The sequence below is a fragment of the Pungitius pungitius genome, chromosome 13 (genome assembly GCF_949316345.1).
Source record: "Pungitius pungitius chromosome 13, fPunPun2.1, whole genome shotgun sequence".
Lineage (NCBI taxonomy): Eukaryota > Metazoa > Chordata > Actinopteri > Perciformes > Gasterosteidae > Pungitius > Pungitius pungitius.
The window spans coordinates 9,666,130-9,692,385 of NC_084912.1; the positions used below are offsets into that span (position 1 = coordinate 9,666,130).

General features: G+C 41.0%; 3 protein-coding genes across 4 annotated transcripts; 1 reads left to right on the forward strand and 2 right to left on the reverse strand.

Annotated features, from left to right (window-relative positions):
- Window positions 1–591: 591 nt before the first annotated feature.
- Window positions 592–6,467, reverse strand: LOC119214072 (serine/threonine-protein kinase ICK-like). Of its 2 annotated transcripts, XM_037465501.2 has the most exons (15): window positions 6,038–6,467; window positions 5,827–5,935; window positions 4,883–5,134; window positions 4,721–4,775; window positions 4,427–4,548; window positions 4,265–4,344; window positions 4,008–4,140; window positions 3,751–3,922; window positions 3,141–3,308; window positions 2,672–3,052; window positions 2,271–2,482; window positions 1,953–2,095; window positions 1,563–1,679; window positions 1,362–1,469; window positions 592–1,273 (listed from the first exon to the last, which is right to left on the reverse strand). In XM_037465501.2, the coding sequence occupies exons 3-15, from the start codon at window positions 4,981–4,983 to the stop codon at window positions 1,122–1,124; spliced, it is 1,944 nt and encodes a 647-aa protein (XP_037321398.1). In that variant the 5' UTR covers window positions 4,984–5,134; window positions 5,827–5,935; window positions 6,038–6,467; the 3' UTR covers window positions 592–1,121. The 2 variants fall into 2 exon arrangements, with proteins under 2 accessions (XP_037321398.1, XP_037321397.1); XM_037465500.2 differs by lacking the exon at window positions 5,827–5,935.
- A 1,561-nt stretch (window positions 6,468–8,028) lies between these two features.
- On the forward strand, window positions 8,029–12,888 carry fbxo9 (F-box protein 9). Its single transcript, XM_037465516.2, has 13 exons — window positions 8,029–8,251; window positions 9,227–9,298; window positions 9,708–9,839; window positions 9,920–9,977; window positions 10,139–10,238; window positions 10,425–10,552; window positions 10,641–10,755; window positions 10,883–11,001; window positions 11,232–11,322; window positions 11,406–11,501; window positions 11,620–11,710; window positions 12,207–12,361; window positions 12,444–12,888. The coding sequence occupies exons 1-13, from the start codon at window positions 8,249–8,251 to the stop codon at window positions 12,550–12,552; spliced, it is 1,269 nt and encodes a 422-aa protein (XP_037321413.1). The 5' UTR covers window positions 8,029–8,248; the 3' UTR covers window positions 12,553–12,888.
- A 1,742-nt stretch (window positions 12,889–14,630) lies between these two features.
- Window positions 14,631–25,044, reverse strand: elovl5 (ELOVL fatty acid elongase 5). The gene is made up of 8 exons (XM_037465543.2): window positions 24,925–25,044; window positions 21,911–21,975; window positions 21,378–21,565; window positions 19,570–19,647; window positions 18,749–18,920; window positions 18,122–18,246; window positions 17,497–17,631; window positions 14,631–16,984 (listed from the first exon to the last, which is right to left on the reverse strand). The coding sequence occupies exons 2-8, from the start codon at window positions 21,966–21,968 to the stop codon at window positions 16,856–16,858; spliced, it is 885 nt and encodes a 294-aa protein (XP_037321440.1). The 5' UTR covers window positions 21,969–21,975; window positions 24,925–25,044; the 3' UTR covers window positions 14,631–16,855.
- Window positions 25,045–26,256: the final 1,212 nt, after the last annotated feature.

Sequence of the window (26,256 nt, forward strand, 5' to 3'; positions counted from 1 at the left end):
CCGTGGTAGAATCTCTTGTCACATCCATGTGATATATATACGCCTCCACGAGCTATCATTGGTGGATGTGAGGGCGATCTGGCTGCGACATCTGTCACCCCATTGATCGCTAGGTTTGATTTCGGCTGATCTGGCTGGCTAGGCGGGTGTCCCCTTCCTCCCTCACCGCTCCATGTGTGTCCCTCCCGAAGCCCCGCGCTCGGTGGCAGAGGACGAGGTCCCCCCCGGCGGACGACCATCCATCGGTGTACCAGTAGCTACGCTCCCCTGCTAGAACCTCCAAACAAGCTCAAGGCCCATTTGTAGGAGAATCGTAGGGAAGTTAAGCTCCAAGCGTCAGACACATCCAAGTGAGGCGCTGCACGTGGCAGTCTGCCTTCCTTTTACAATTACTAGCATAACTTCAACATGGTAGCTCACACTTCTAGAAATGCACTTCATATTTTTTTTCAGCATGATGTGTCCCTTATCTCTAGATAAGAATAGTGTTGGCCTTTACCACTCAGCTGTGATCATGTAACCTTTTTATTCCAAATAAAATAATAAAATATCAATTATTCTAATGAAAAAAAAATACACAACTTGTGCAGATGGGTTTCCAGTCAAACATTTAATTATACTTTAGCATTTCAATACTCACACTCACTTTGGCAACGGGGTGGCATGTGTTAACTTGGATAACTTTACTTTAGAAAGTACATTGATTTGAACATTGTTGCAACCACTTGCATTGTATTCATTATACTTTTAATAACAAACCTTATTGCAAGGCTACCATCATACAAGAAAGACAGGTCCAATATAAAAAAGACAACTTTACAGAGGCAAAGTAATTAGTTGTAGCCAAAACAAGTCACAGTGACATTTTTTTATAAAATCATAATATGCGTAATATGTGTACAGGTTGGTGAACATTCAATGATAAACCTGATACAAAACTGATGTTGTAATCCCTGTATTACATTATCTATGATACAGAAAAGCAAAATAAAAAAACACATTCTGTCCGTTTGCATTTAAATATACACATACACGTAGATATTTTACAACATCCATAGTAACATTTTTTTTTTTTATTGCTGTGTAAGACGTATGCACAGTTCGGCGCTCCGGGCGGGGCACTAGCGGTGTCCATATTTGGCAGACCAGTCGGTTCGCCCGTGGATCGACTGCAACGGCGGGCGAGGCAGCAGACCAGGGCTGCTCTTGTTGGTCGATGGCATGTTGGTAGCGGTGTTCATCGGACTGCGGCCTGACTGCCATGTTGCATAATCTGAAATAACAGAAACAACGGGGGATTCTAAGGCATGGTCAGGCTGAACTTTACAGAAAACTACGAGCTCTGAAAAACGATTCCTCACTTGATGCGGTTGATTCCACAGAAGGACTCTGGTGCCTTCTGTGACCGGCTGAACCCACGTCTTTTTTGTAAAAGGATGGCATGTATCCACCCGGGATTGTATTTGTACCTGAACAAACAAACAAACAATAACGGACGCGTTCACTTGAACGGTAGTGAACATTACATTAAAGATGTAGCAGAGGACGTCCGGGGTTGTTACCGTGAGCGCCTCTGCTCGGCAGAGTCCCTCCAAATGGAATACCGCCGTTGCCCCAAAGATGGCTTCCTGTTGAGTCTTTACCGGCATTTATGGCCATGTTCTTCTTTGTGCTAATGCCTGAGGGAGACAATAAGAGATTATCACATAGATTTTTCAGAGAAATTGATAAGAAAAAAAGTAGGACCAACAGAGAGGACAACGTGTGTTAATTTGAATTTCCTGTTGTCACAAAGAAGACATAATGAGCATCAAAGCTGCAAATGGGCCATATTTTATGCAAACCAAACCAGCTAATTTAATTCTAACAGGTTGGACACGAAAGCAGACACAGACGATAAAGAACTAATTTATTCAAGGCTACTCTCCGTCCACTTAACTTTCCAACAGTACCTGGTAAATATCTTGACTGCCTCAAGTAATGTTGTTTGGCGGAGGCGGTTCTCAGCGGCTCCTGGTAGGCTGTACTCTTGTTCAGGTTCAAAGGTGCCTCTTCCTTCCCATTGGGTCGACTGAAATCCAGAACGTGGCCGTATCTGAAAAGACAGCAGGCAGTGAATGAGACAAAAGTGTAATAGTGATGTGAGGTCGTTAGTGCTCATTGCATATTTCCCTTGTACATAACTCCACCGCAAATGCCTTGGACTCCGCCCCCCCCCCACCCTTCCTCCCTGCTAACAGGTACCACGAGATGACAGATCTTGGCCTCACCTGCTTAGTGTGTCCTCTCCTCGCCTCGACTTCTCCGTGGAGTAGGTACCTTTTCCAAGAATACTAATAGAGGTCGGCTCTGTTTCTTCATAGTCGTCCCAGTCTTCCCCCTTGATGTGTCCTGTGCCGTGGCCCCAGCGCCGCCGCCCACCACCTTTAGGTTTCAACTGGTAGCTCAGTAGGTTTGCTTTTTCCATCTCCTGTCTTGATTGCTAAAAGAGAACAACATCAAACATAAATGCAAGGAATATGCACCACAATCCCATGTCTTATAAATAACAAGTTATTCTAGTATTTGAATTACCGTAAACACTATTTACATTGATTTGCCGTTATCAGGAATCGTATACGAGGCCGGGTTTACAGCATTGCTAGCATATATATCATGTTTCCAACCATACCTTGCTCTGAAGACTCTTATCAACAATATACGGAAGATGGCTGTGTGGCGATCCTCCGCTCTGCTCCTGCCTCATGATGTGCTTCGGTTGTTGCTCTCGCAGCAGCTCTGTGTGCCGTTGGTACGCTGCCGCCTGCGCGGCTGCAGCCACGGTGGAGGGCTGGACCTGCTGGAGAGGCCTGGAGGGGGAGCAGTGCGTGTTGGGAGGTGGAGGCTGGGAGGGGGGCACAGGCTTAAGCAGCAAGGGCTGCTGCTGCAGCATCTGCTGGGTCTGTAAAGGAGCCTGCAGTGGCACGAGGCCCGGCTGAGGTCTACCCTGCTCCAGGATCTGTTGAGGAGTGCCCAGAGCCTGGCCCACATGGAAGTAAGAGTACCTTATAGCCTGAACAGACATCAAGATGGGAACAAAGCAACATCAGCTTCCATTCCGTTTGTTGAGCTATGAAGAGGATGTGTGGGTCAGACACTACCTGTGCTGCAGCTGGTCTCTTTTTGGGATCCCACTGGAGCAGGTCCGTCATCAGATGGATGGCTTCGGGACTGGCATTTGGGATCAGTGTCTTTAGATTACTCGGAACAAACTGAGGCCAACGGAAATTCATGGCACTTGCCAGATGGTATCCCTCCGGCCAATCATTCTAGAGGTGGGAAAACACACACGCAACATTAGTGGGACTAGTTATTTTGTAACTTTAAATAAGAGGTGACCTCTAACAAAAAAGCAATACCTGGGACACAAATATACTGTGTACAATACATCTTATTTAATCACTCAGTTGCGTGCCAACATATGCATCTCCTTTTGTTTGTAATGCTGCTGCACATGTGTGGACCAGCTCAGCTCCAAGTGGACCACAAAAAGAACATAACCAATTGTAAAGGTTCGGTCTGTACATATACTAGTTTTCATCCAGTTATTGTAGATTCTTATATTTTATTACGGATTAGTTAGAATATTCTCTTTATGTAGTTTTGTGTACTACAGTAATAGTCAAAGGTTTGGACACATTTTCTCATTCAAGTTAATTATAAGTGGCACGAATAAAGGATTATCTTACTTTACCTATTATAGAACCTTACCTTCTTTGGTGTACCCAGGACTGTGCAAACTTTGAATATGGTGTCTACTTCACTGGAGCCTGGGAATAGAGGCCTGAGGGTGTAAAGCTCTGCCATGATGCAGCCGACGGCCCACTGGTCTATGGGCGAACTGTAGGATGTGGATCTGAGGAGCACTTCTGGGGCTCTGTACCTGGTCCACAAAGAGAAGGTACTCTGACCTGAGTGCACCAAGCTATCAAACGAGGTGCGCTACGTTCACAATGAAAGCCACTCACCATCTGGTCGAGACATAGTCTGTGTATGGTGGTCGAGATCTGATTTCACGGGCCAGCCCAAAGTCAGCTATTTTCACCAGCTCTGGTCCCATGCACAGAAGATTCTCAGGTTTCATGTCCCTGTGAAAAAACCCTAAGAAAGAAGAACGCTGCGTGACCATCTCAACCCGATAACACAAAACGTAACACAAAACGTAACACAAAACGTTGAATGTGCCACATTTAATGAAACCTTGCAGGGTGGAAAACAGACGTACCGTGTTTATGAATGAACGTGAGCCCCTGGAGTATCTGAAACATAATATTTCTTACAGCAGATTCGGGAAACAGTCGAGTCCTGCAGAAAAAGAAAACATGGTTAATGAACTGAATGCATTCATAAAAGTGGGTTTAATAAAGTAAAATGTAATTTTACGTACCTATCTTTCATTAGCTGATAGAGATTTTCCTTCATGTACTCAAATATGAAGTACAAGTGGTCATTTTCTCGAATAACCTCCTTAAGTTTGATCACATTTGCATGGTTGAGTTTCTTTAAGGACTGTAGGAATAAATTAAACAGATCATGTAAGAAATCTGACATAGATAAACAAAAAAATGTAAATAGAAAAAAGTCAATCCAACCATGAGGGACAACACACACGGGTCAATGCAACACATTCAAAAGCAAATCCTACAACCAAGGAACAAAAGGAGCGAAAGAATAGACTTACCTTAACTTCTCGAAGGTTCATGCATTCTTCCCAGGAGTAGAATTTTCTTTTCATTCTGAAAAATATTTCAGCATTTTACTCATTTTCTGTGCAAACAGCATCAAGTTGTGTGTCAGAAGAAAAAGGTGTTGCAGATTGCAAACAAATGTTTTGGATACTCACTTCTTTATGGCAACAAGCTCTCCTGACTCCAGACTGCGGCCGAGGATAACGGAGCCATACGTACCATCCCCGAGTTGTCTGATGGTTGTGTATCTATTCATTATGCTCGTCCATCCATGGCATCCAGGGCAGAGATGATAACTGAGTGTTTGCCTCCCGCCGCTGAATGCAACCAGATTTTCCTGTGACAACAGCAGGAGACCACAGGCAGAGCTGGAGGACTCATGGTTTCATGGGACTGCCTCCTCCTAGCTGGGTGGATGAGAGATTCAAGAGGGGGAAAAGCCGGTTAGTTATTAAGCATTTAACAGTTGGAAAACATTAGTGAAACTATATGAATCTTTGACATTCCTATATTGGCATTTCTGTGTATAAATCAGCCACAAAAACATGCAACGATGTTGTCCATTTAAACAATTAACAGTTTGTCAGTCATGCAAATCAAATCAAATGATCAATTCTCACTAAATTTCCATCCAGGCTGCTACACGTAATGAATATTCTTCTGCAAACAATCACAAAATAGGCACAATGTCCGGTTTGTATGGAGCAGGCAGGCTCAGATCATCCCCACAATCCAAGCTACTTCTGAAAATGAATGAATAATCGTTTTTACAAGGATGGAGGCCCTGTGAGATTTGGACTGTTTGGACTCCACTTTGATGTTTGAGCTTCAATGTGCAGAATGATGCCTGACGAGGATCGCATGAGCCCACAACTCGTTACACATAAGTTGACTGTAAAGTGTGTGTGGTACAACACCATGAAAAGTGATTAAATTGTCTAATGCTCTCGGTTGTCGTCTGTCGACGTGAATCACAACGTTAATCACGTCTTACGATGAAAAGTACGTAAGAGAAAAACGCGCCCATATGCATCCTCCATCGGCATGGCATCATATATTTACACATTCTTTCTTGCGCTAAGCCAGTAGGTATTCCTACTTTACAACAACTGGGCAACCCGTGCAGCCAAATGGAGCGAAGGCAGTGCAATGAAGACAGCATATGATGGTGTTGTGGTGCTGGCCCTGATGCAGCGAACATTCAATCGCTGCACAGAAGAAGAGGAAGAGGAGGAAGGGGAAGAAAAGGCCCGTTTGAAATGATGTTCTGCTCATTGAAGACAAAACGAGAAACAGCGGACATGACTCACCCTCCTCGCGTCAATTGGACAGCAACACATAGTCGGGCGTTCGTGGTCGACGTTCAACAAATGGCTTAAACGGGATAAGCTGCCTGGCGCCGACAGAAGACAGACACTCGCATCCAGAGGCTCCTAACACGCAACATAAACACATTTTATTCCGGCCCTCTCGTCGTAGTCTCGCGTTGCTATAAAAAAAAATAGTTTGCGCTCCCGTTACAAAAAAATCACAGCTCTGCGCAGCCGACGAAGAAGAAGGAAAAGATCTCTGCACCCGCGAGCTGTAAAGTCCCAACACGTTGCCATTGCAATCCACGTCGAGCATCTGGATGCATATTAATGTGTGTTCAATGTCCTAATAAGCATCATGCATAATAATTCATATTATTATAGGGCCGATGTTCAAGAAATACCACGAAGAACCAGAAAGGATTTTCGGCGCAAAGCCGGAAGTGATCAGGGTGGAGTTCTCTTGTTTTGCTTTCTTCTTCTCTGCTCAGAATGTTGTCCTCATGTGAGGAGGATGGTTGCGATCATAAAGTCCTCTTCAAGACCCTAAAGCATATAAATGTATTTTGTGCAGACGTACAAAATGTACTGTACTACATAGTTAAACATCTACTATATAAATACTACACTAAACATATAAGGGTAACACGTTATTTATTAATAGAATAGAATAGAATATACTTTTATTGTCCCCTGGGGGAAATTTGTTATGGACTCAAAAGTGCTTAGTGCAATCGCTGCCATTACAGACGATAAAATACACATAGAAAATAGAAAAAATACACAAAACTACATAAACAGAAATATAAATAGCTAAAGATAAAAATAATAAAATACAGCACACAGGGTTATTGCACAAACCTCAGGCCTATCTCATACAAATCATCATACAACTTCTAATTTAGATTTTGATTTAAAATTTTGATGGAAACTGGTACAAAGGAGTATTTAAACCGGTTCAATCTAGTTTTAGGTATTGTGTACCTTCTACCAGAAGGCAAGAGTTCGTATTCTGTTCGAAGGATGTGGGACGGGTCCGAAAGAACTCTCTGCGCCTGCAGTACAGACTGCTCATAGATGGACTGAAGGGAGAGCTTTTCAGTCCTCCCCATCACCTTCATAGCAGTCTGTACCAGGCACTGCAACTTTGATTTTGACTGTGTGGAGAGATTGCCGAACCACGCTGTCATCCCATACCTGATGACACTTTCTATCACTGTCTGATAAAATAAAAACATAATGTTCTGACTGACACCCTTAGTCTGCGTAAAAAATACAGTCTCTGCTGTAAACGGGTCTCTGCTGTAAAAGGGAACATACATAATCTACATGGTCACTCCAATAATAATTGGAGTAGAAAAATGTGTATTAAAGGTAAAACTATATCATTTTGGTGGTTTACTTGAAACAGATAATACTGTCATACAAGCAGCTTTTGTAATACCAAGAACAAGACATTTGTCCTTATAGCAACCCTCAAGTAGATATATCAGGCACTGCTTTTCAGGGAACAGCTTTTTGCCATTTGAAATCAGGTAATGTTTAAAATGCAGTTTATTTCATTCTACAGCTGAATGGCAGTTCAATGAATACAGTATATACATGCATGAAATGCTTCAGCGACAGGAATGAAATGCTGTTCGGGCGTTATTATGAAATAAACTGACTAATTGAGATATTTGACAGATTAATCCACAATGGAAATACAAGTTGGTTGCAGCCCCATTTTTTATATACTGGTACTTCTACAAATCATACAATTGATGCAAAGAAATAGCCTTCTGGGAATATTCATAGTACCATAGTAATATACCAAATGGGACCAGGATTTTCGGTATATTTTATTTAGTTTTGACGCATCCCCTGGCACTCTCCGTTGTTATAATTCACAGGCCATAACAATATAATTACACATTAACGTCAAAGTTTTGATTCCAGCTTCTCATTGACTAACAAGTCATTTTCTTCGACCTGCGCACACGCGGGAAACAACCTGCTCTTCTCTGTCTGTCTCTTTCTAACTTCGCCGCCCTTCCTGACTTCCTGTGCACCGGAGCTCGGGGCCACTCGGCGGAATGGCTGCGTTCCTGCGAGCTCGTAAATATGTTCGTTGCGTTATGCGTTTCTCCGACCGTGAACTGTAAGCCCCGGTGTTGAACGCTTGTGAGGAATATCTTTTAAAAAAAACGGACGCCTACTAGCCCAGCTGTCATGGTGGGTCTCTCCGCGCTTTTTTTGTTTCGCTGTTTATCCAGAGAGAAGTGCGTTAGCCTGCTAGCTAGCTAGCTACATAGCATGCTAACGCACCCCTCCGTGGCATTAGCTGTGACGTCACATCAGCCGCCGCTGGGCTCGAGCTTGTTAACAAACAACAACAACAACCTGGTTGTGGACCTTACGCAACAACAACAACAACAACAAAACGAACGACGTGTTCGCATGAGATTTCATTATCTTTGTCGTCTGTTAGCATGGACATTGGGGGGCGGGTTTGACTCAGTCGTGTTGCTGTTAGCGAGCTTTAATGATTAAATGATCCGTAGCTTTTGAACTTCTACTCCAGCAGTGCAGTCTAGTGGGCACGTTAAGGTCGCACGGTGGCTGTTATCCACGTGATCGTTGTGTTTATTCCACAGCGTGCACCAGGTGTTTTGACTAAAGTAGTGACACTCTAACCGTGAAGAAATAATGGAGGAATTCAGTAGTGTCGATTGATCACATGGACGTCCACATGCTCACACAACTATGCAAAGACTCAACAAAACTATTTGTAATATCGATGAGAAATCATTATATGCCATTAAACTGATTGAAAGTATAAAATAGGTTTGCAATATTAACCAAAAAAAGGATTGAGGTGTGTTATGTGTTTCTCTTTAGGCAACGTCCATCGATACATACCATTTTGGAAGTCGAAGTGCAAAAGAAACACATTACAAATTGTGCTTACATAGCTGAGACAATATAAGCTAAAAATGCTTAATGAAAGCTAGAGGCAGCTGAAAATCAATGTTTGTCAATGTTTTTATTTAAAAAAGGGGGGTAACCAATAACTTCAATAAAATAGTGTGGTAATTGCAGTTACAACTTGTGTAACTAAACAACTACAGATTAACAGCTTCTGAGGACATACAAATATTTATTATTGATTGATGAACTTAAGTAAAACTTAACTTCTTCTTTGTATAGGCTGAAGAAAAAAATGATACTGGAGGAACACTTGAGGATGAAGATGAAGGTGCAGATGACCCAAACCTTCAGGTGGGGAATCTTACATAGACATAAAGTAGATGACAATCACCATCTTCTGCTATTATCTCTTACCCCTTCAGTTAGAGTATTATTTCTTTGCTTTGCTGTTTTCTTATGTGAGCTGTTTTGGTTTTAATATATGGTTCACAGGTTACTGCCTTAAAAAACAGCTAGATCCACTCACTCAAATTTGAATACGTTAATCTCATTGGTTGAACGTGTCAAACAAATCCATAATGTGCGGGGCAAGTATAACATGTGTTAGTACATAAATACACTTACTCTATAATAGAATAAAATATGACCTACTTCGAAGTTTGACACACACAATTTCACATGGTTCATTTTTTAGCATAATCGATTGAGAACACAGAAGTCCGCCGTTTATTTTGGCCCTTAATCCCTTTTGGCATTGCAGCTGGAGCTCAACACGTTCAGAACGCAGTGGATGTCTGAGCTCACGCTCTGCTCCGGAGCAAGTGATTTGAGTGGCCGACTGCTGCGAGCTAAAGGTCTGAAGAGGACACAGGACATTGCCCGGGAGGAGAAGGTAAGTTGCGAGACGATTCCTCCGGGTCATGTACTGAAAAGCCACGGCGCCTTTGAGTGACGGACGTCCTCTTCCTTCAGGCCACGGAGCTGTTCTTAAGAGCTGTTCAGGAAGAGCAGAATGGAGCCGTATACGAGGGTACGTGTGCAGGATGTACGGTGGTCACGGTCACTAGTGTTCACTTTATCACAAAAAACTTCTTCAGGAACTAACAGAAATGCTATAATCGTTTTCAGAGTAAGCTTGAAAGCGTTGATATCTTTGTTAAAGTGTCATCAGACGTCTTTATTTACTTGCAGCAATCAAGTTCTATCGCATGGCTATGCAGCTGGTGCCTGACATTGAGTTTAAAATCAACTACAGCCGTCCTCCTGATGCAGACCGGGGTGGAGGAAGCTAGTAAGTGGAATTATTTTATTTTTTATTACTGAATCTTACTCCCTGATGTAACAATACAGTATGAAAGGTCCGTTGGTGAATGATTAGATCTCGCTCATGTCTGAAAGGTGAATGATGTGGTCTGCAGGCCGCTGTGACGGACAGCGATACTCTCACGTCTAAAACCAAACAAATGTTTGATTCCAGCATGGACAACGATGTCGACGGTGAAATCGAGGATCTACTTTCCTACTTTGAGCAGGAGCTCACTCTGGAAAGCTCATTTCCAAAGATCTGCACTCCTGAGATGGATTTGACTCAGATGCACATTTCAGGTCAAATCTATATTTCTTTTGGGTTTCTACATATCAATTTGTATTCATGCATGTATTTTAATGAATGTTTTTTTTTTTTTGTCTGCAGCCTTGCCGCGTGAAATCCTGATGTACATCTTCCGTTGGGTTGTGTCGAGTGATCTGGACATGCGAGCCTTGGAGCAGCTCTCTCTGGTTTGCCGTGGGTTTTACATCTGTTCAAGGTCAGAGCTTCTGTCATAACTGATTAGATGAGGGACAGCTTCTCTTTGAACAGCTCGCTTCTCCATTTCTATGTGCATGCTTTAAGTTCAACTCAATCTTCTTTTCTTTTTTTTGTTATTCCTCCAGAGACCCGGAGATTTGGCATTTGGCCTGTTCCAGAGTTTGGGGACGGAAGTGTACCAAACTTGTGCCCTTTAAATCCTGGAGGGAGATGTTTCTGCAAAGGCCTAGAGTTCGTTTCGATGGTAATTAGGTTTTTGTTTTCAGTTTTAGTACAGTCATAGTACCACCATATGAAAATATAATAAGGATTTCTTGATTAAAAAGTCAAAGATGCAAATTTATATAATTATATAAAAAACACCAGGTCCAAAGCCAATAGTCTCAAATAGCCATCTGGCAACAATTGAACACTGGCCAATGTACCAGTTTGGTACTGGATGTTGCACTTTGTCATCGGATTTTCCTTTCGCAGGTGTTTACATCAGCAAGACATCATACATTCGCCAAGGAGAGGAATCTCTGGATGGATTTTACAGAGCTTGGCATCACGTTGAGTACTACAGGTAGATTAGTTTGACGTTAACTCCCATTGCTTCATTGTGACATGAATGGATATCACAGATATGAGTTGACGTTGTTCTCACAGGTACCTCCGCTTCTTCCCGGATGGACACGTCGTCATGGTGACCACCCCTGAAGACCCTCTGTTGGTTGTTCCTCGCTTGCGCACTAAGAACATCAGGTATACCGACGCTTATTTCCTACCAGCTCAGCTAGAGTGGACGTCGGAACATAAATAATTAATTCCTCAGCGAGCGACGGCACTTCTCACGATTGTTGAATTTTGTTTTGTTTTCTAGAATGGATTCTGTTCTGCTCGGACATTTCCGTCTGTCACAGGAGACGGACAATCAAACCAAAGTTTTTGCTGTTGTCTGTAAGAAAAAGGAGGTGAGAAAATAAGTTTTTATGGGATGAGAGGAAGATGTATGCTGGTGGGAAGTTTAAGTGGCCATTGTGCAACCTTCTTAAAGCACAGCTGCAGACTTTTTTGTAATGTGATTTTTACAAAGTAACCTATTGGGCCATTATTGTAGAAAAATTATTTTCACTTTATAGAAAGAAAATGTAGGCTGGCTTGTCTGTTCCTCCAGCATTTGGAGATAAATACTTCAGTTATGTACTATGTACATGCAATTACACATTTGGTACGCATTTACGAATCTAAATACAGATTAGGATTTTTGTATTTAGTCAAACATTCACAATTCTGATAAGATTCATTCACACAGCCCTCCACAGCGGTTGAGGCTGTGAAAATCAAAGATTTTTTTTTTTCATGACTACCTGACACGTCAGGTTAACCTGAGTTTACAGGTTTTCGTCGTTAATTTAAAATATCCAAAAATTAAAACAGGCTGTAATCGGTGTTATGTTTTTTTAACAGAAAGCGACCGAGTTTCAAAGGAATCGGTTCTGCAGGCGGAACCCGCCTCCAGAGGCAGAGCACAGCTTCCACGTGGGACTGCAGCTGTGCTCTGGGGGGCGTCAGAGTTTCAGCAAGCTGGTGTGGATCCACCACTCCTGCCACATCACCTACAAGTGAGAGACATGAGTTTGAAAATAATTGGTGAAGAACAATATTTCCTATTTGTTTCTAAATTGACCGTGATTGTGTTTTTAGGCTGAGCGGGGAGACGGTCATCACAGCGTTTGATCTGGACAGCATGTACACTCCCTTCTTCTTCGCGCGTGTGAAGAGCTACACTGCTTTTTCTGATCAGCCGCTTTAAGCTGATTCCATAACATGCATCTGATCCCATTAAACACCATAGCTACGGTTCCTCCTCCATTGAAAGAGAAGTCACACTCAGCTTGTTTAGTTTGTGTTGCTGCAGCATTACAGTCTTGGCATTTGAATCCTCTGGTCTCCTACGTGCAGGCACTTTATGTTTCAGGTTTACATGATAGTATACTACTTATGTTCTGATTTCAGAAATTATGGTAATCTTCTGGGAGCTAAAGGAATTAGCAACCTTTCCACCCGCCCCAAACAATGAATGTTCATATAGTTTCACGGCGCACTTTCTCCCTCAAATAAACAGTGGTGAATAAAATGTTGCTCTATAGTTTGAATTGTTTTAAGTATAATATCAGCCTCACGGTATTGATTTTCTTGATTGTATCGAACAATTCTTGCACACACGGCTACAGGCAAGAATGATACCTCATAGTAGAATTATAGAGGTTCAATTGATTTGATTCAGAGACTCCTACACTGGATCATTTGACACGCTGGGGACACGGGAATAATCCACGCATTACGTTTTCTGGGAACCTAGCTTGACAGATCAAAAAGGATTTGCAGAGAAAAATAAATAAATGGGAAAGTTGTGTTGGATTAGGCCAAAATGATGTCTGCCTTGCTGACTTTACTATAGTTGGGTTTTCAAAAAATATTCTAAAGGAATGACTGCAGTCAGGAGCAAGTTTTTTATTTTTGTTATTATTGCAATAACTGCTTTGCTTTTTTTATTTTAAAATTCCCAGGCTCTAGTTTTAGTATAAGCTTTTTGTTTATCTTGGTTTTATTCTCTTCTTTTTGCTAAATCATTTTTGAATCATGAAGATGATGAAAAACGTTTTTTTGAGCCTTGTAGAGGATTTATTGCTAATATCTTTGTCACTTCGGTTGTCATGCCTAGAAATTCAATATATTGCTAGAACCAGCCAGTGTTTAGCTTAGCTTAGCTTCGCATAGCATATAGACCAGGAACCTGCTGGTCTGACTGTTTGTGAGGCATTAACTCTCCTGTATACTCATTACCTCATCATGTGACACGTGGAAGCTTCCCTGTGCAACCACAGTCTAATCTGCGGGGGAAGTTGAGGCCTTGCTCAAGGGCCCTGAGGTGGTTGAAGTGGGAGGAGCCTGCGCTGCCTTCTCACTTTGAACCATTTATTGGTGCATGTGCGGGCAGACACGCCTTCCTCCTATCAGATGCAAGCTGCGTGACACACACCATGCTGAGGAGGAGGAGCAGGTCAGAGTGGTAACTCTTAAGTGGAAAGGCTATTTTAGTCAAAGCACCAGTCAGGGAAAGAGGATTTTTTAGAGAGTATTTGAAGAGTTGAAGACTGATGTCATGACCGAGTAAACACACAGAAACATCCAAGAAAAGATTCCCTGAATTCAACCTCGAGCCACTCAGAGCAGTTGAGAAGGGAATTAAGTAAAGCAGAAAAAAAAGATTGTCTATTTAATAGTCTCTGAAATCAAAAATGCTTGAACTTGAAAATAAACTAGTCCCATATTTTCCACCACTACAGGCCAACCTAATTAATATTAATTAATTAGATTAGTTTAGATTAGTTTATTGCCAACCAAGTTTGGTGATCAAACTGAATATTTGATTCTGACATCGACCTGATGAAAGATTGAAAGCTGTAGACTTTAAAACTCACACCCATACCTGATGTCACAAAGCATCATATTTCTATGTAGATAAGTTGCAGTAGACCAATACACACAGCGTAGTTGCCGTTATAGGATATCTAATTTGGTGCCAGTCTTTTAAAAATCTGCCTTTTGACATATTCAAGTTAACCAACCAGACGAGAGGCCAAATGGTGCTTTGAGGTAAATGCTAATCATGCAGACATGCTCTTGATGATGAACATATAGCTCTAACCATGTTCACTGTCTTAGCGTGTTAACATTTGGTGAATTAGCACCAGGCCGGCCGATACATATGTAGAAATAAAATGTGAATAATAATGGGGCTTGGTGAACTACTTCTCTGCTGTACAGATATTGTGTGTCTACAAGCTGTTTCTAGCATTTACATCATTTTCGAGGAGACAAAACAAGAAGGTTTACAATCTCAGTTTATTTTGAATGAGTTACAGAGATTAAAGCGTAACTCACAACATGTCAACCCAGATTCACCCCACATTTCAGAAAATCTATACCGTATTTATCCACCGTATATATCTAAACATGCCTATAAAAATGCATGTAATATATCTTTACATTTGCTTACTTGGCTTTTGCCAATTGGGATGTTGTTAAATGCTAATCCAGCTCTTAAATATATCGACCCTATTACCTTTAGCGCGTTCACGTTATTACATTTTTGATCAGACACAGCTCATGCATGTTCAACAGGCTTTCTCTTATTGGCCGTTATCTACAAATCAGATTGATCATGCAGACAAAATTGAATGAATTCTTAAGACTTTAAAGACAACTTCTGCAGCACTAAACATAAATCTAGGTCATATATACATTTGAGCATCATGTTCTGCTCATGCTAAGGCCACGCAGTACCTCATTAAATGGATTCAGCATGGTGGAATGCAGCAACGCTCCACTGAGAAAATATATGTCACGCAGAGTTCATCATTTAAACATCCTTGTACCGTTGACTTCAATACCAGCAGTTACCTAACAGTGGTTTGGTTAAAAACTCAATGACATAAACATAAGGACGACAAAGGAATAAATAGTTAAAACTCTACAACCTCTTTTTCCTCAGAAAGTCAACAACAATCCATTATCTTGTCATAACACTATGCTTTAACTTTAATAACATCTTAATATGTTAAAATGTAAAGTGTCCTGATCAATTCCAAATTTTGGGAAATATTCTTGTTAACTTTCTTGCCGAGAGCCTCTTCTCATCTTAAGTCTGAGCGAGACAGTGTGAAGCATATCCCCCAACTATGTGTTTAATACCAGATAAACATCACTGTTGTTTCAGTATGTTTCAGTTGTTTTTGATATATCGAAAAAAAAGAAACATCAGGCACAGGATTTGAACTGGAAGTTTGACAGGTGAAATGGACCAACATGAATCTGATGATATCATATTGAAAAGATGAAAAATGCTAAATTATAAACCAAATAAACTGGTCCAGAAGGCACCATATTTATGTAAAGAGATAAAAACTACTACATATTAATTGGCAAAACAATTCCATCTCATGATGCATTCGGAACTTGTTTTGGAGCTTTTGATCGTATCAAATCATCTGCCTGAGTAGATTTGGCAAGTTGTCATGGATTTCTACTCTTTTAGTTTAATGAGTTGAGGGAGATCCCGTGGAAGTCAAAAGCTCTACAGCATCTACCAAATGGAGGTTTTTTCATCTGCTGTTGCCACGGTCAGAAATGACAACATATTCAGGTTTGTCTTAATATAGTCTACTTGGGTGTTTATCTTATCTTTATCTAATATAATTTACTTGACCAATGAGCAGACCTATGTTTAATTAATTAATTTTATGAGTTAATGTTTTCATTATATTTAATAGATAGGGCTACAGTAGATATTTTATTAATTTGAGAGGAGACAAATTGATTTAATAACATGGGGGACTTTAAGGAGAATTGTTTCATATTGTGCTCCAAAAACAAAACTTGCCCTCAAACTGGTTTGAATATTAGCCCCTAAAGTACACAATGCTTTGGTTTGACAGCTAAATATTAACGTAAGAACCTGCTCTTTAAATATATATATATATAGGCCCTACAGCAAAACGAATGCTGCTGCAATCTGTCAATAAAAACATGTTACAGCGTTACCCTGTGCAAACTTTAGGAATATGCAACAACAGGAAGGAGTCATGTAAAGAAAGACACATGATACATACTCTAGTTACACATTAAGGGCCATATTAAGCATTGTTATTTTATTCTTCCCTGGCTGTTGAAAGAGACGTCGTTCAGTGGGATAAAACCTTTAGCTGTAACCAACACAAACGCTATGAGCTTTCATCTTTAGAACTTTTCCGCGAAAAAGCATCATTGAATGAGTCAAAATGTGTGTTGGGTTGCTGGTAGCAACAGCTTTTTTGCTTTGGAGTGAATTACTTCTAGAAAGTGGGTGAGGTAAGCATTTAGTGAGCATACAACAATGCTCTACTAAATGAATTTATTATTCAATACCAACGAGTAGGAACCTGTGCAAAAACATGGAAAGTCTCTATGTGTCTATGTGAGTGCTGAACTATTCTAGATAAGAAGATACATAAACCTCGTAGCAGCATTAGCTTGCATGCTACAGCGAGAATTAGGTCACTGATTCTCAAAGGTCAATCCGCCCTCAGTTTCTTGTGTGTGCTGCGCTCCGTGGCTGGCGTCCCGTTTGCGTGTCCATTTTTTGATGCCGGGGAGCCGTTTTCGTGCTCCTTCTTTAGAGAACCACTCGATTTCTTGTAAGTCTTGAAAGAGAAGCAGAAATAATAAGTTATAATTCGCTTTTTTATTTTTACAGTCAACATGTATCCTGAATATTTCCAACACGTTCCTTCATCCTTTCCACTCCGTTTGTGTCTTACTGAAGAATCTTTGAAACGGGTCATAAATAGTTTAATTTAAAAAGGACGCGTTGTACAATTCTAACAGTGAAACAAGGTTGTTTTTAGCAAACTTACTGTGGGGACTATTTCCAGCCATGGATTATCATGCATTTAGTTCTTTGTTCAAAGCAGCAAGGTGGAGTTTGTTGCATTGAATCCAAACTAACTGAAATGGTCATCGTCATCAAAGTGAAGTAACAATTCACTAAGAGCAACACTGAGTTCCTCTTATTTTTTTGTACAACAATGGATCAGAGGATTTCTCAGTGAGATCAACTCATTGCTAGTTTCACTCTTCTAATGGCACAATAAAACCACACCATGTCTGCTTTAAACTCATTAATCAACTATTTAAAATGAAGGAACCAACTGACCTGAATGTAGAAGTTTGAGAAAAGGAAGATGAGCGTGACCATGTAACTTATTTGAAAGTACAGCCATCCCCTGGGGAAGCTACATGGCCATATGACTGCACACATCGTTTGGGACATGGTTAGAAAGAACTGGATCTGTGGATGAAACATGACACATGAATAATATATAATATTGACGCAGAGCCTGAAATATCTTTTAGTGGACAGGGGGAAAGTCTGTACTGTATTAGAAGATTTTCAACATCTAAATAGCAAAATCAAGCTCCACAATATATAAAATGAATTTAATAATTATCACATACGAAACCAAAGATAAAAGCTTTTTTTGACAGCCCTGTATTTTTTAAAGGAAAATATTTGCAATGAGGGAAGACACCTCGTTGAATGTCAGATGGTTCTGATGGGCAGGTGACCCCTTGCCTCAGTATATGAATTCATGTGAGTAGGTGAATGAGTGGCCGATACAAGTACACTCCAATAATATGCAGTATATGTATGCTTACTGTATTAGGATGAAGCAAGCCTGCATTACTTCTACTTCTGTGGTTTTAAATTGAGCTGATACTAACTCAAATCATTATTCTCTTACTACTGGTTTTACCTACGTAAAACGAGGTGAACCCACCAGCTGTAACTGCGTGATGTACTTCTTCCACCAAAGGTAGGGCCGTACGGCTGGGATGGCCGACAGGGCGTAATAAGAATACATCACCACATGGACGAAGCTGTTCAGCGAAGCGCCAAAGTACGCTGAAGAGACACAGGGGACAGAAACAGGAAGTCATTCATTTACTGCCAGCAGTAAGTGTTCGTAGATGGCAAGTGATAAGGAATAGCTTATTGATAGCGTGGAGCCATTACTATAAAGTTCATGTGAAATCAATGGAAGCTGTTAACAGTAAAGTAATACAGAAATAATAGAGTGAACAGCTGATGAATAATGAAACACGTTTATAGATTGGAAGTGTCACATTCTATTTATTTCTATGGTAAAAGGCACATTATTGTGGAGAATCAGTCAGTGTATGAAAATCCACACCTGCATAACTCGCACAATGAACACTGAACTTTAAAAGAAAAGCACAAAAGGATATTTAACACAGTGCAGCTGCATTCAGGTCCCTTAGTGTCCTTTAACGTGTTTCGGAGGAAATGGGTTCAACATCAGAGCACCGGAATGATTTAGTTCTCTAAGTGTGGTTACTGCAGTGATTTGAATCACCGGAGGGAGAAGTTGTGTTAGAACACTCACAATGGCCGCAGGGGACCCAGTTCATGACAAACCACCAGATATTCAGCATGCTAGCGTGGTGGTAGATGTGAAGGAATGTGATCTGGTGATTGTTCTTTCGTAATATGAAGAAAAAGGTGTCCATGAACTCGATGACCTTGGAGAAGTAGTACCACCAGAGGACATTTGTAATCTGAGACAAGACGCAGCAAAACAAAAAATGGTTAAAGGGAAATAAAACAGAAGAAAAACCTCTTGAAGAGAACAATGTATAGCACAGAGCTGGCAAATCAGAAAAATACAGTTAAGAAGTTCTCATGTAAATTCCAGCATATGCTATCTATCAGAATGGGTGATAAGCAGAAGTCTTTCTCAAAGGCCCTTAAAAGTTCAGGATTGTAAAGCAGTTTAACTATCTGTACTGTAGCAGCAGCACATTGATAAACCCTGTGATTTAATCACCCAGGAATTGCAAAGCTGTGCAAATTTCACTGTGAGCCTTGTTTTCACCTCCAATGAGCTCAGTAGGGCAACTGAAGAGAGTCATGATGCCATGAGTCAGATTAAATTGACTCTCATGTCTCTGCAGCTTATCGCTGGGAGTTACAGATACAGAAATCCAAGCAATAAAGAAATCTTTTATATATATGTGTGTGTGCATATATATATATATACTATATTGTATACTTTCCAACAATAACCAGTATTTATATGTTCACTGTCATATTAATAATATCAAAAAGAAGAATAGAAATTAAGATGCTAAACATGTGATCAAATGAAACGGAAATTGACTTAACAGTAAAAAAAAGGTTTGCACAGTGTACATTAGACTGACTCACCTTATTATCCACCTCCTGTGCACTGTGGGTGTCCTGGCAGTAGAAGTTGTAGTCACCACTCCACACGGCAGAAACAAGCTAAAGAAAGGTGAATGAATATTTTACCAATACGACAGCTACACAAACAGCAATGCACAAAAACATGAAAACACAAGGTAAACGTGACAATATGATAACAACAACTTTCCCTTTCCTACCATTGATGAGCACATGCACGGACACATGGCAGGTTAGATAACTACATTTGCTCCCTTATCGGTTTGGTGTCAGCTTGCGGTCACCAATGTTACAATGATGTAATCTAATTGATTCCCAAAAGACAAAAAGGAAATCACTGAAATAAACTGCATGATATGATGTTTAATGGCCCTCATTTCCCCTCATTTTATCACAAAGCGTGTTGGAAGTTAACTAACACAAAACATGTAACACACATGGGGAAACTATGTAATGTGCAAATACAAGAATGTATGTATAAAACCCTCAATAGTAACAATCCACCTGTGCTTTACTAGAGGGGTGAACAGGTAGTGAATTATTCATAATGCTGGTAAACTTGCAGGAGACAGATCTGTTAATATCTTAAATATCCTGACCATTCTTCCCTATAGGTTCAACTGGAAAATAACAATAAAATAGCATCCCACCCTCCCATTAAGAAACTCATCACATCACATACACATCAAGTGTATATTGTAAGTAAAAGCAATTATACGATTAAAACCAAGGATAAAAAGGTCGTCCCTGTTTGGCATGAGCCTGCGTCTTTCAGACTAAACATAATCTTTATCACAGACTCTACAGGGTTATTTTTTCAGACTTAACAAAATACCTCATTCTAATAACAATTATTGAGATTATTACTTTTCTGAGTAGTACTCTTGTTCTGTGTGTGTACAGACAGTGTTGTCCTATGTCCAACAACAATTATTCTAAAGCGAGGCATGATGTTGATTCACTGATACACTGCTTTTGTTGCTGCTGTATAAAGATCCTCAGAAGCCAATAAACAGCCAGTTAAGGACTATCAACATAGTGAAGTATGTGGTTTATAGACTTCAAGTATTTCATCATGTATGAGGTGCAAGTTTTTATAACCCCTCGATTGTTTCGTCAAACCGACAGCAGCGTTAGTCAGCTTTTAGATGAACAAATTTAATCACAATCAGATTTAGTCACAATCATTATGTGACAAACCGCTGTGACCTGGAACGCTGACAAGAACACAACTGACTTTGTACTTTGATCCACAATCAGGTGACATTGATTTTAGGCTGCCAAAAGTTCACCCCATGGCCGGGGCATTGTCAGAGTACAGGGTTTAATGAATCACAAAGCCAACCCTCCACGGGGGCCTTATAAAATGCAAAGGGAGAGACACAGAGCCTGTTCTGCCAGCTAGATGGGGAGTACATATACTTTGGACTTACACGTATAAGAAACCGCTTATATTATTATATCATATTTTTATAACTTCCTGACTGAAGTGAGCGCACAGCCGCTTAAACAGCACATTTAGCTCTGTCAGCTCTCCAAATAATCAATGTTAATCTAATTTATAGAATGATTTTGTTCCCTGTTTGGACGAAGCCAGCGTAGCTGTTAATCCAGTTTCCGGCCTTAATTCCAAGCTAACCTAACTTGTTCTTAATTTGAGTTTTACAGCTAACAGACTATTGATGAGAAAACACGCATCCAAAAGATTAACGTCTCCTGTTTTGTGTTTTACACTCGACTCGTAGTGCGACGTCGCAGAGATCGCTTTGGCCTACTTGGAGACCTCCCTCGGTGCCGAGCAGTCTGTTTACCTCATAGAACATGTAGAAGGACAAGAGTGTGAGGCCCAGATTGTAGAGCACCAGGAGGCCTCTGCAGGAGCACGGCTGCCTGTGTCTCATGTACTTGGGCCCGATCCACACGATCAGAAGGTACACGACGGTGAGTGCAAAGGTTGGTGGGTAGTTGTCGAGCAGCAGCCATCCCCGAACCCGCTGATCTGAAACGTGGAGATAAAGAGGACTGTTTTTCCCCTCGGTGCCGAAGGCCTCATCGTGAAACAGCGGACGAACTTGAAAAGTGAGAAGCAGCAGCAGTGCTCACTGACAAATGTTGACACAAAGGAGTGCTGGCTGCATGGAGAGGAAAAACCCCAGCAGACTTTTTTCCTTTAAGAGTCATATGATGTGTGCAGTGCAGAGTAATGGCAACATATCAATGGTTTTAGTTGATTCTTAATTTGGCGGTTACCATGGCGTTGTGTTAAATACGCAGCTGAGCTCGTCAATCACATTAAACAGCAACACATTTAACAACTACTGATGAGAATATAAACTTGACTTACCCCTGGGTCCCATCCATGACTCTAACTGACTGTTCAGTTTTTGATTGAAAGACTCCATTTGTCACCTAAAATTCGGAGAAAACATAAATTATTTGCATATCAATATTGACATGAATTGATGTTGAATCTAAGTTGAATATTCAGGCAACTTTTTGCCATGTTTTGGTCTCCACCAACTCCTGAAGGAAATGCGTCTGCTTCTGTAGCAGCTTGACGCTCAGCATTTAGTTGCAAGTGACCACCTGAGCATCTTTTGGAGCCGAACAGGAAGTTTGCATTTTGAGTTATTGAGAGCTTTTTTTTACGGAAAAGATTGTGTCGGTGGAAACGCGCCATTAACCAATCTCTAAACTATGTGCATGTTCTTTTTCCAAAGCTGTCAAATTGTGTTGGTACATTATTGATCGCTCTCACCTTTGTGAGAGTTGGAGCCCTTGTTTGGTGCAATCCAGCTGAAAAGTGCAGATTTCGCCGATAAGAGGCGAGTATTTTTTTTACGTAATTCAGATTCCACTACTATGCTGGTGACAGTCACATCCACCCAGTGATGTAACTCTGAAGGCCATGTAGTTAATGTAAGGCTATATGAATGTCTGGATCATTTTTCTTTAACAAGTTATAATTACTTCTTTGTCCACCTACTCATTTATGCTCAAATTGCTGAAGGTTTTTTGAGATCCAACTTTGGACAAACATTTGAAGTTTTATAGTCCCGTTTTTAGAATAGACAAAATTCCCTACCTGGAATTCTTGCTTAGTAATAGCGTTGATACAGCTTTCTCACACAAAACGTACAGCTCTGTAGCCACCTTCTCCAGAACAATATCAAATTAAGTTATGACAAGATCATTCACACACACACACACACACACACACACACACACACACACACACACACACACACACACACACACACAAACAAATCCCTGCATCTGATGTTCTTACTGGATACATCTTTATGTATTGTCACCTTAGAGATACTTGCACAATCCCGCAGGCCTTTTCCTTGTTTCTCACCTCCGGCTTTGCACAAAATACCTCATCGCAGCCATAGAAATTCTGTAGGTACACTGACATGTTTCTGCAATATGCACTCAATTCAGTCCAATTAGGTCACAGACTGCAGCACTAGTGGACAGTTCCTACACCTGCGTCTCCTGCTGCAAAACAAAATATGTTCTATGTACTCAATGTCTTTCTCACGTGACTCCAACAGATGCAAAATATTGTGGCGGTTATAATATATGACGGAGGGCCATGTGAATTTCTGCTGGTTGGCCTGTATTCCAACAAAGGACTCTTAACATAATCTAACATAATATGATCAACTAATCTGATTTGAACTGCAGATGGGTTCCGGTATTTTGGCTCCAGTCAGATTTGCGTATGTTTGAGGTAAGTGTAAACACAGCTGTACAAAATACCCTTGGATTTTGTAGCCATAAATCTCAGTCCAACTGGTACATTTAGACAAAGCATCTCATTCCAATAAGCATGCAGCTCATAAGCAAAGTCATGTCAGAGCAGGACACACCTGTGCCTTTGATTTCATGCATTTAATACTTTTAATTTATTCCATATCAAGAAGTACTCACTTAAAAAGATGGAAAACATAAGTATTTTAAATCATCAACCCTCATGATTATGTTCAAAAATGTTGATTTACAACGTTAGGACTGAGAACTCAGAAATGCTTATTACATAATATCTATGCTATATAGTTGTACCTTGGGTGCTATTGTGAAACTGCGCACAGTATAAACAGAGAGATGAAAGTTCTGATAAACTTCGAGGGAGCAGAGTATTGACAGTTGCTCTCGTACAAAGTCACTGGTCTAAAGGAACAGAATACGGCATATCCAGCAGTAATATCCATGCTCTGATTATCAGAGATGCATTAGGCTGCAACAAAACATGATAATCTGCAAGGCTTTAATCAGAGCATGATGAGCACCAACAGGGGAGCCAGCTAGTCAGTCTGTGCTAAAGGATGGAGCCATTAGAAATACGACATCAGGAAAAAACAATGCTGTGGTCAAAATGAGAGGTTTCGTCACTGAAGAAGATAACGGCTGTAAGAGTAAGATTTGGACAGTATGACAGCCCCTATACAACCATATAAGTATATCTAGCACCATGTATTTTGCTTTACACAAAGGTAGCTCGCCCTCATCTGAATGCTGCAAATCAATCAGCAGCGATTTATTTCAACATAACAGGATTTTAACATCAATATGATGACCTGTATTTGTTAAGTGTTTTGATTTCAATGACATTTAAAATGTCCAAATACAGGCGTTACAATGTTACTCTCTGTTCATTGTCATTGGGAGGTGTTGTAACTGTTGTAAGAACATAGGACCGAGGATGCATGTTGGCTTCTTAAGTCCTTGCAAGGGAATCCTCTCTTTTGCCATTAAGGCGTTATTTTAAGTTAAACTGGCCGCCATACACGCATTTAATAAATCCATGGTGGGATTTGTAAAAATCTGAAATCTGAACTTGAATTCTAAACAGCACCACAGGCATCATTGAAAAGTTTTGAGCAACAAGACCACGATGAACGTTTGGATTAACACGGATACATTTTACAATTCTTTGCTGCTGAATCCACGTCCCCAGATACAGATACATATGTGTATATATATAGATATATATGTGTGTATATATAGCATAGAGGGTCTTCCATCGGGGACACACGTGCTCTTTACGCACCGCTCAGTGCACAGAATGAAGCAGCAGCCCGGTCTCCAGTTTAACAACAAAAGATGGAAGCGCTTACGTGATGACGGCGGTTACCTCATTACATCATTCTCTAATACCCCAAATCAAACTTTCAGAGTGATTAATGAAAAAAAAAACACTTATCGCATCCTCTCGATCGCAGCCACATGCGCGAGGTCACCGCTTCAGCATCACCCCCAAAAGCGCATCGCTTCCAGGGGTGATGCGGGAAACCCTTTTTTTCCCTTAAAAGAAACAATAGAACAACGATGGAAGAGAAAGCGCCTCACCATGAAGCTGCCCGGCCCGGTCGCGTCAGAAGGGGGAGCGAAATACCGAGAGTGGATGAAGAGATGCAGCTGTGCGCCGCGGACTGCCTACCTTAGGAGGCGGGGAGGAAGGGATGAGGGAGGGAGGGAGGAGGGGAGAGGGAGGGGGCGGGGGGAGGAGGGGGGGGGGCGCCTGCGTAACCTTGGCTGGCTGGCCGGTCTGAGCACAATGTGCAGCCTTGTCGCTCAGTGGAAAATAGTGGGAGGAACACGCAGACTGGCCCATTGCCCCGCAGGAGGGATACAGCCAAGAGGTGACCCGGTGTGTTGCAACCGCGCACACACACACAGACTCACAAAGATGGCATCAAGTTGATCTGTGCCGGACTGTAATTGCAGTTAAATTCCTGTCAGTATGCTGATACTACAAGCTGGGATCCGCCTTTTTTTCTTTTTGCATTTTTTTTTGTTAAAAAAAGAAAAAATACCCATTTCTGTAGAAGTGGAGCTCATTTCAACCACTCGCCCAATATATTATAATACCAAATTAAGTCGAATTCTCTAATGTTAATTTGATGTGCATTTTAAGTAACTGAGCTGAAGAAATACGTGTGTTTATGTAAAGGAAAATGGCTTGTTGCAAAGAGATCTTTTTGCACATTTTTATTTAGAGAGATTTAAGAAACAACAAAAGCACGCGTGAGGCAAAGACATGTTTAGCATGAATCAAGGCAACAACTAATGCTTTCTGTTCCTTTATTTCCCCCCAATGAAACAGGCCATTGTCATCTGTTAGCTCCCTCCCTGGAGCTTGTGACTGATTTTAGATGGTACCTATCAATCCCCATACAATAATCCCCATGGCAACAAGCCATTGGGCATTAGGACCACGGTGACCACAGGTAGGTGACGGGACATTGGACATCAGCCATGGTTGGGTGTGTAAACAGATGGACGAGGGAATGAAAGCATCGTGTGCTGAGCATCATCGAACCAGGGACACACTCATCAATAAACACGATATCACTTCAGGCTGGATGCAGGTGAAAGGAGTATGTGAGTAAAATCTTCTAATAAATGTTTAACCAATAGCATACCAATTTTAAAAAATGAATTATTGGACTCCCAAGAGTGATTTTTGCCTCAAATCAACATTGAGAATGAGGAGGATTTTACACCTCGATTCCCACTGTACGAGTGCTTCATCCGGTACTCGGACTATTGTGTGACATCATGTCAAACTGTTGGAGGACCACTGGGAGACCGTAGACACCTCAGGGCTGAACTCAGACCAGCCAAATCTTAAGGATTTCTACCCCTTAACTATTTCAGCTCAAGCAGAAAGTAACATTA

Coding starts and splice junctions, on each gene's coding strand:
- LOC119214072 (XM_037465500.2), bottom strand. CDS start 4,983: ATGAATAGATACACAACCATCAGACAACTCGGGGATGGTACGTATGGC. Junction 4,776..4,882: donor GAGCTTGTTGCCATAAAGAA/GTGAGTATCCAA, acceptor AATATTTTTCAG/AATGAAAAGAAAATTCTACT. Junction 2,483..2,671: donor ATAAGAGTCTTCAGAGCAAG/GTATGGTTGGAA, acceptor GTTCTCTTTTAG/CAATCAAGACAGGAGATGGA.
- fbxo9 (XM_037465516.2), top strand. Junction 10,553..10,640: donor GACTCAGATGCACATTTCAG/GTCAAATCTATA, acceptor TTTTGTCTGCAG/CCTTGCCGCGTGAAATCCTG. Junction 11,502..11,619: donor TTGCGCACTAAGAACATCAG/GTATACCGACGC, acceptor TTTGTTTTCTAG/AATGGATTCTGTTCTGCTCG.
- elovl5 (XM_037465543.2), bottom strand. CDS start 21,968: ATGGAGTCTTTCAATCAAAAACTGAACAGTCAGTTAGAGTCATGGATG. Junction 18,247..18,748: donor CTGGGTCCCCTGCGGCCATT/GTGAGTGTTCTA, acceptor GTGTCTCTTCAG/CGTACTTTGGCGCTTCGCTG. Junction 17,632..18,121: donor ACATCACGCAGTTACAGCTG/GTGGGTTCACCT, acceptor TTTCATCCACAG/ATCCAGTTCTTTCTAACCAT.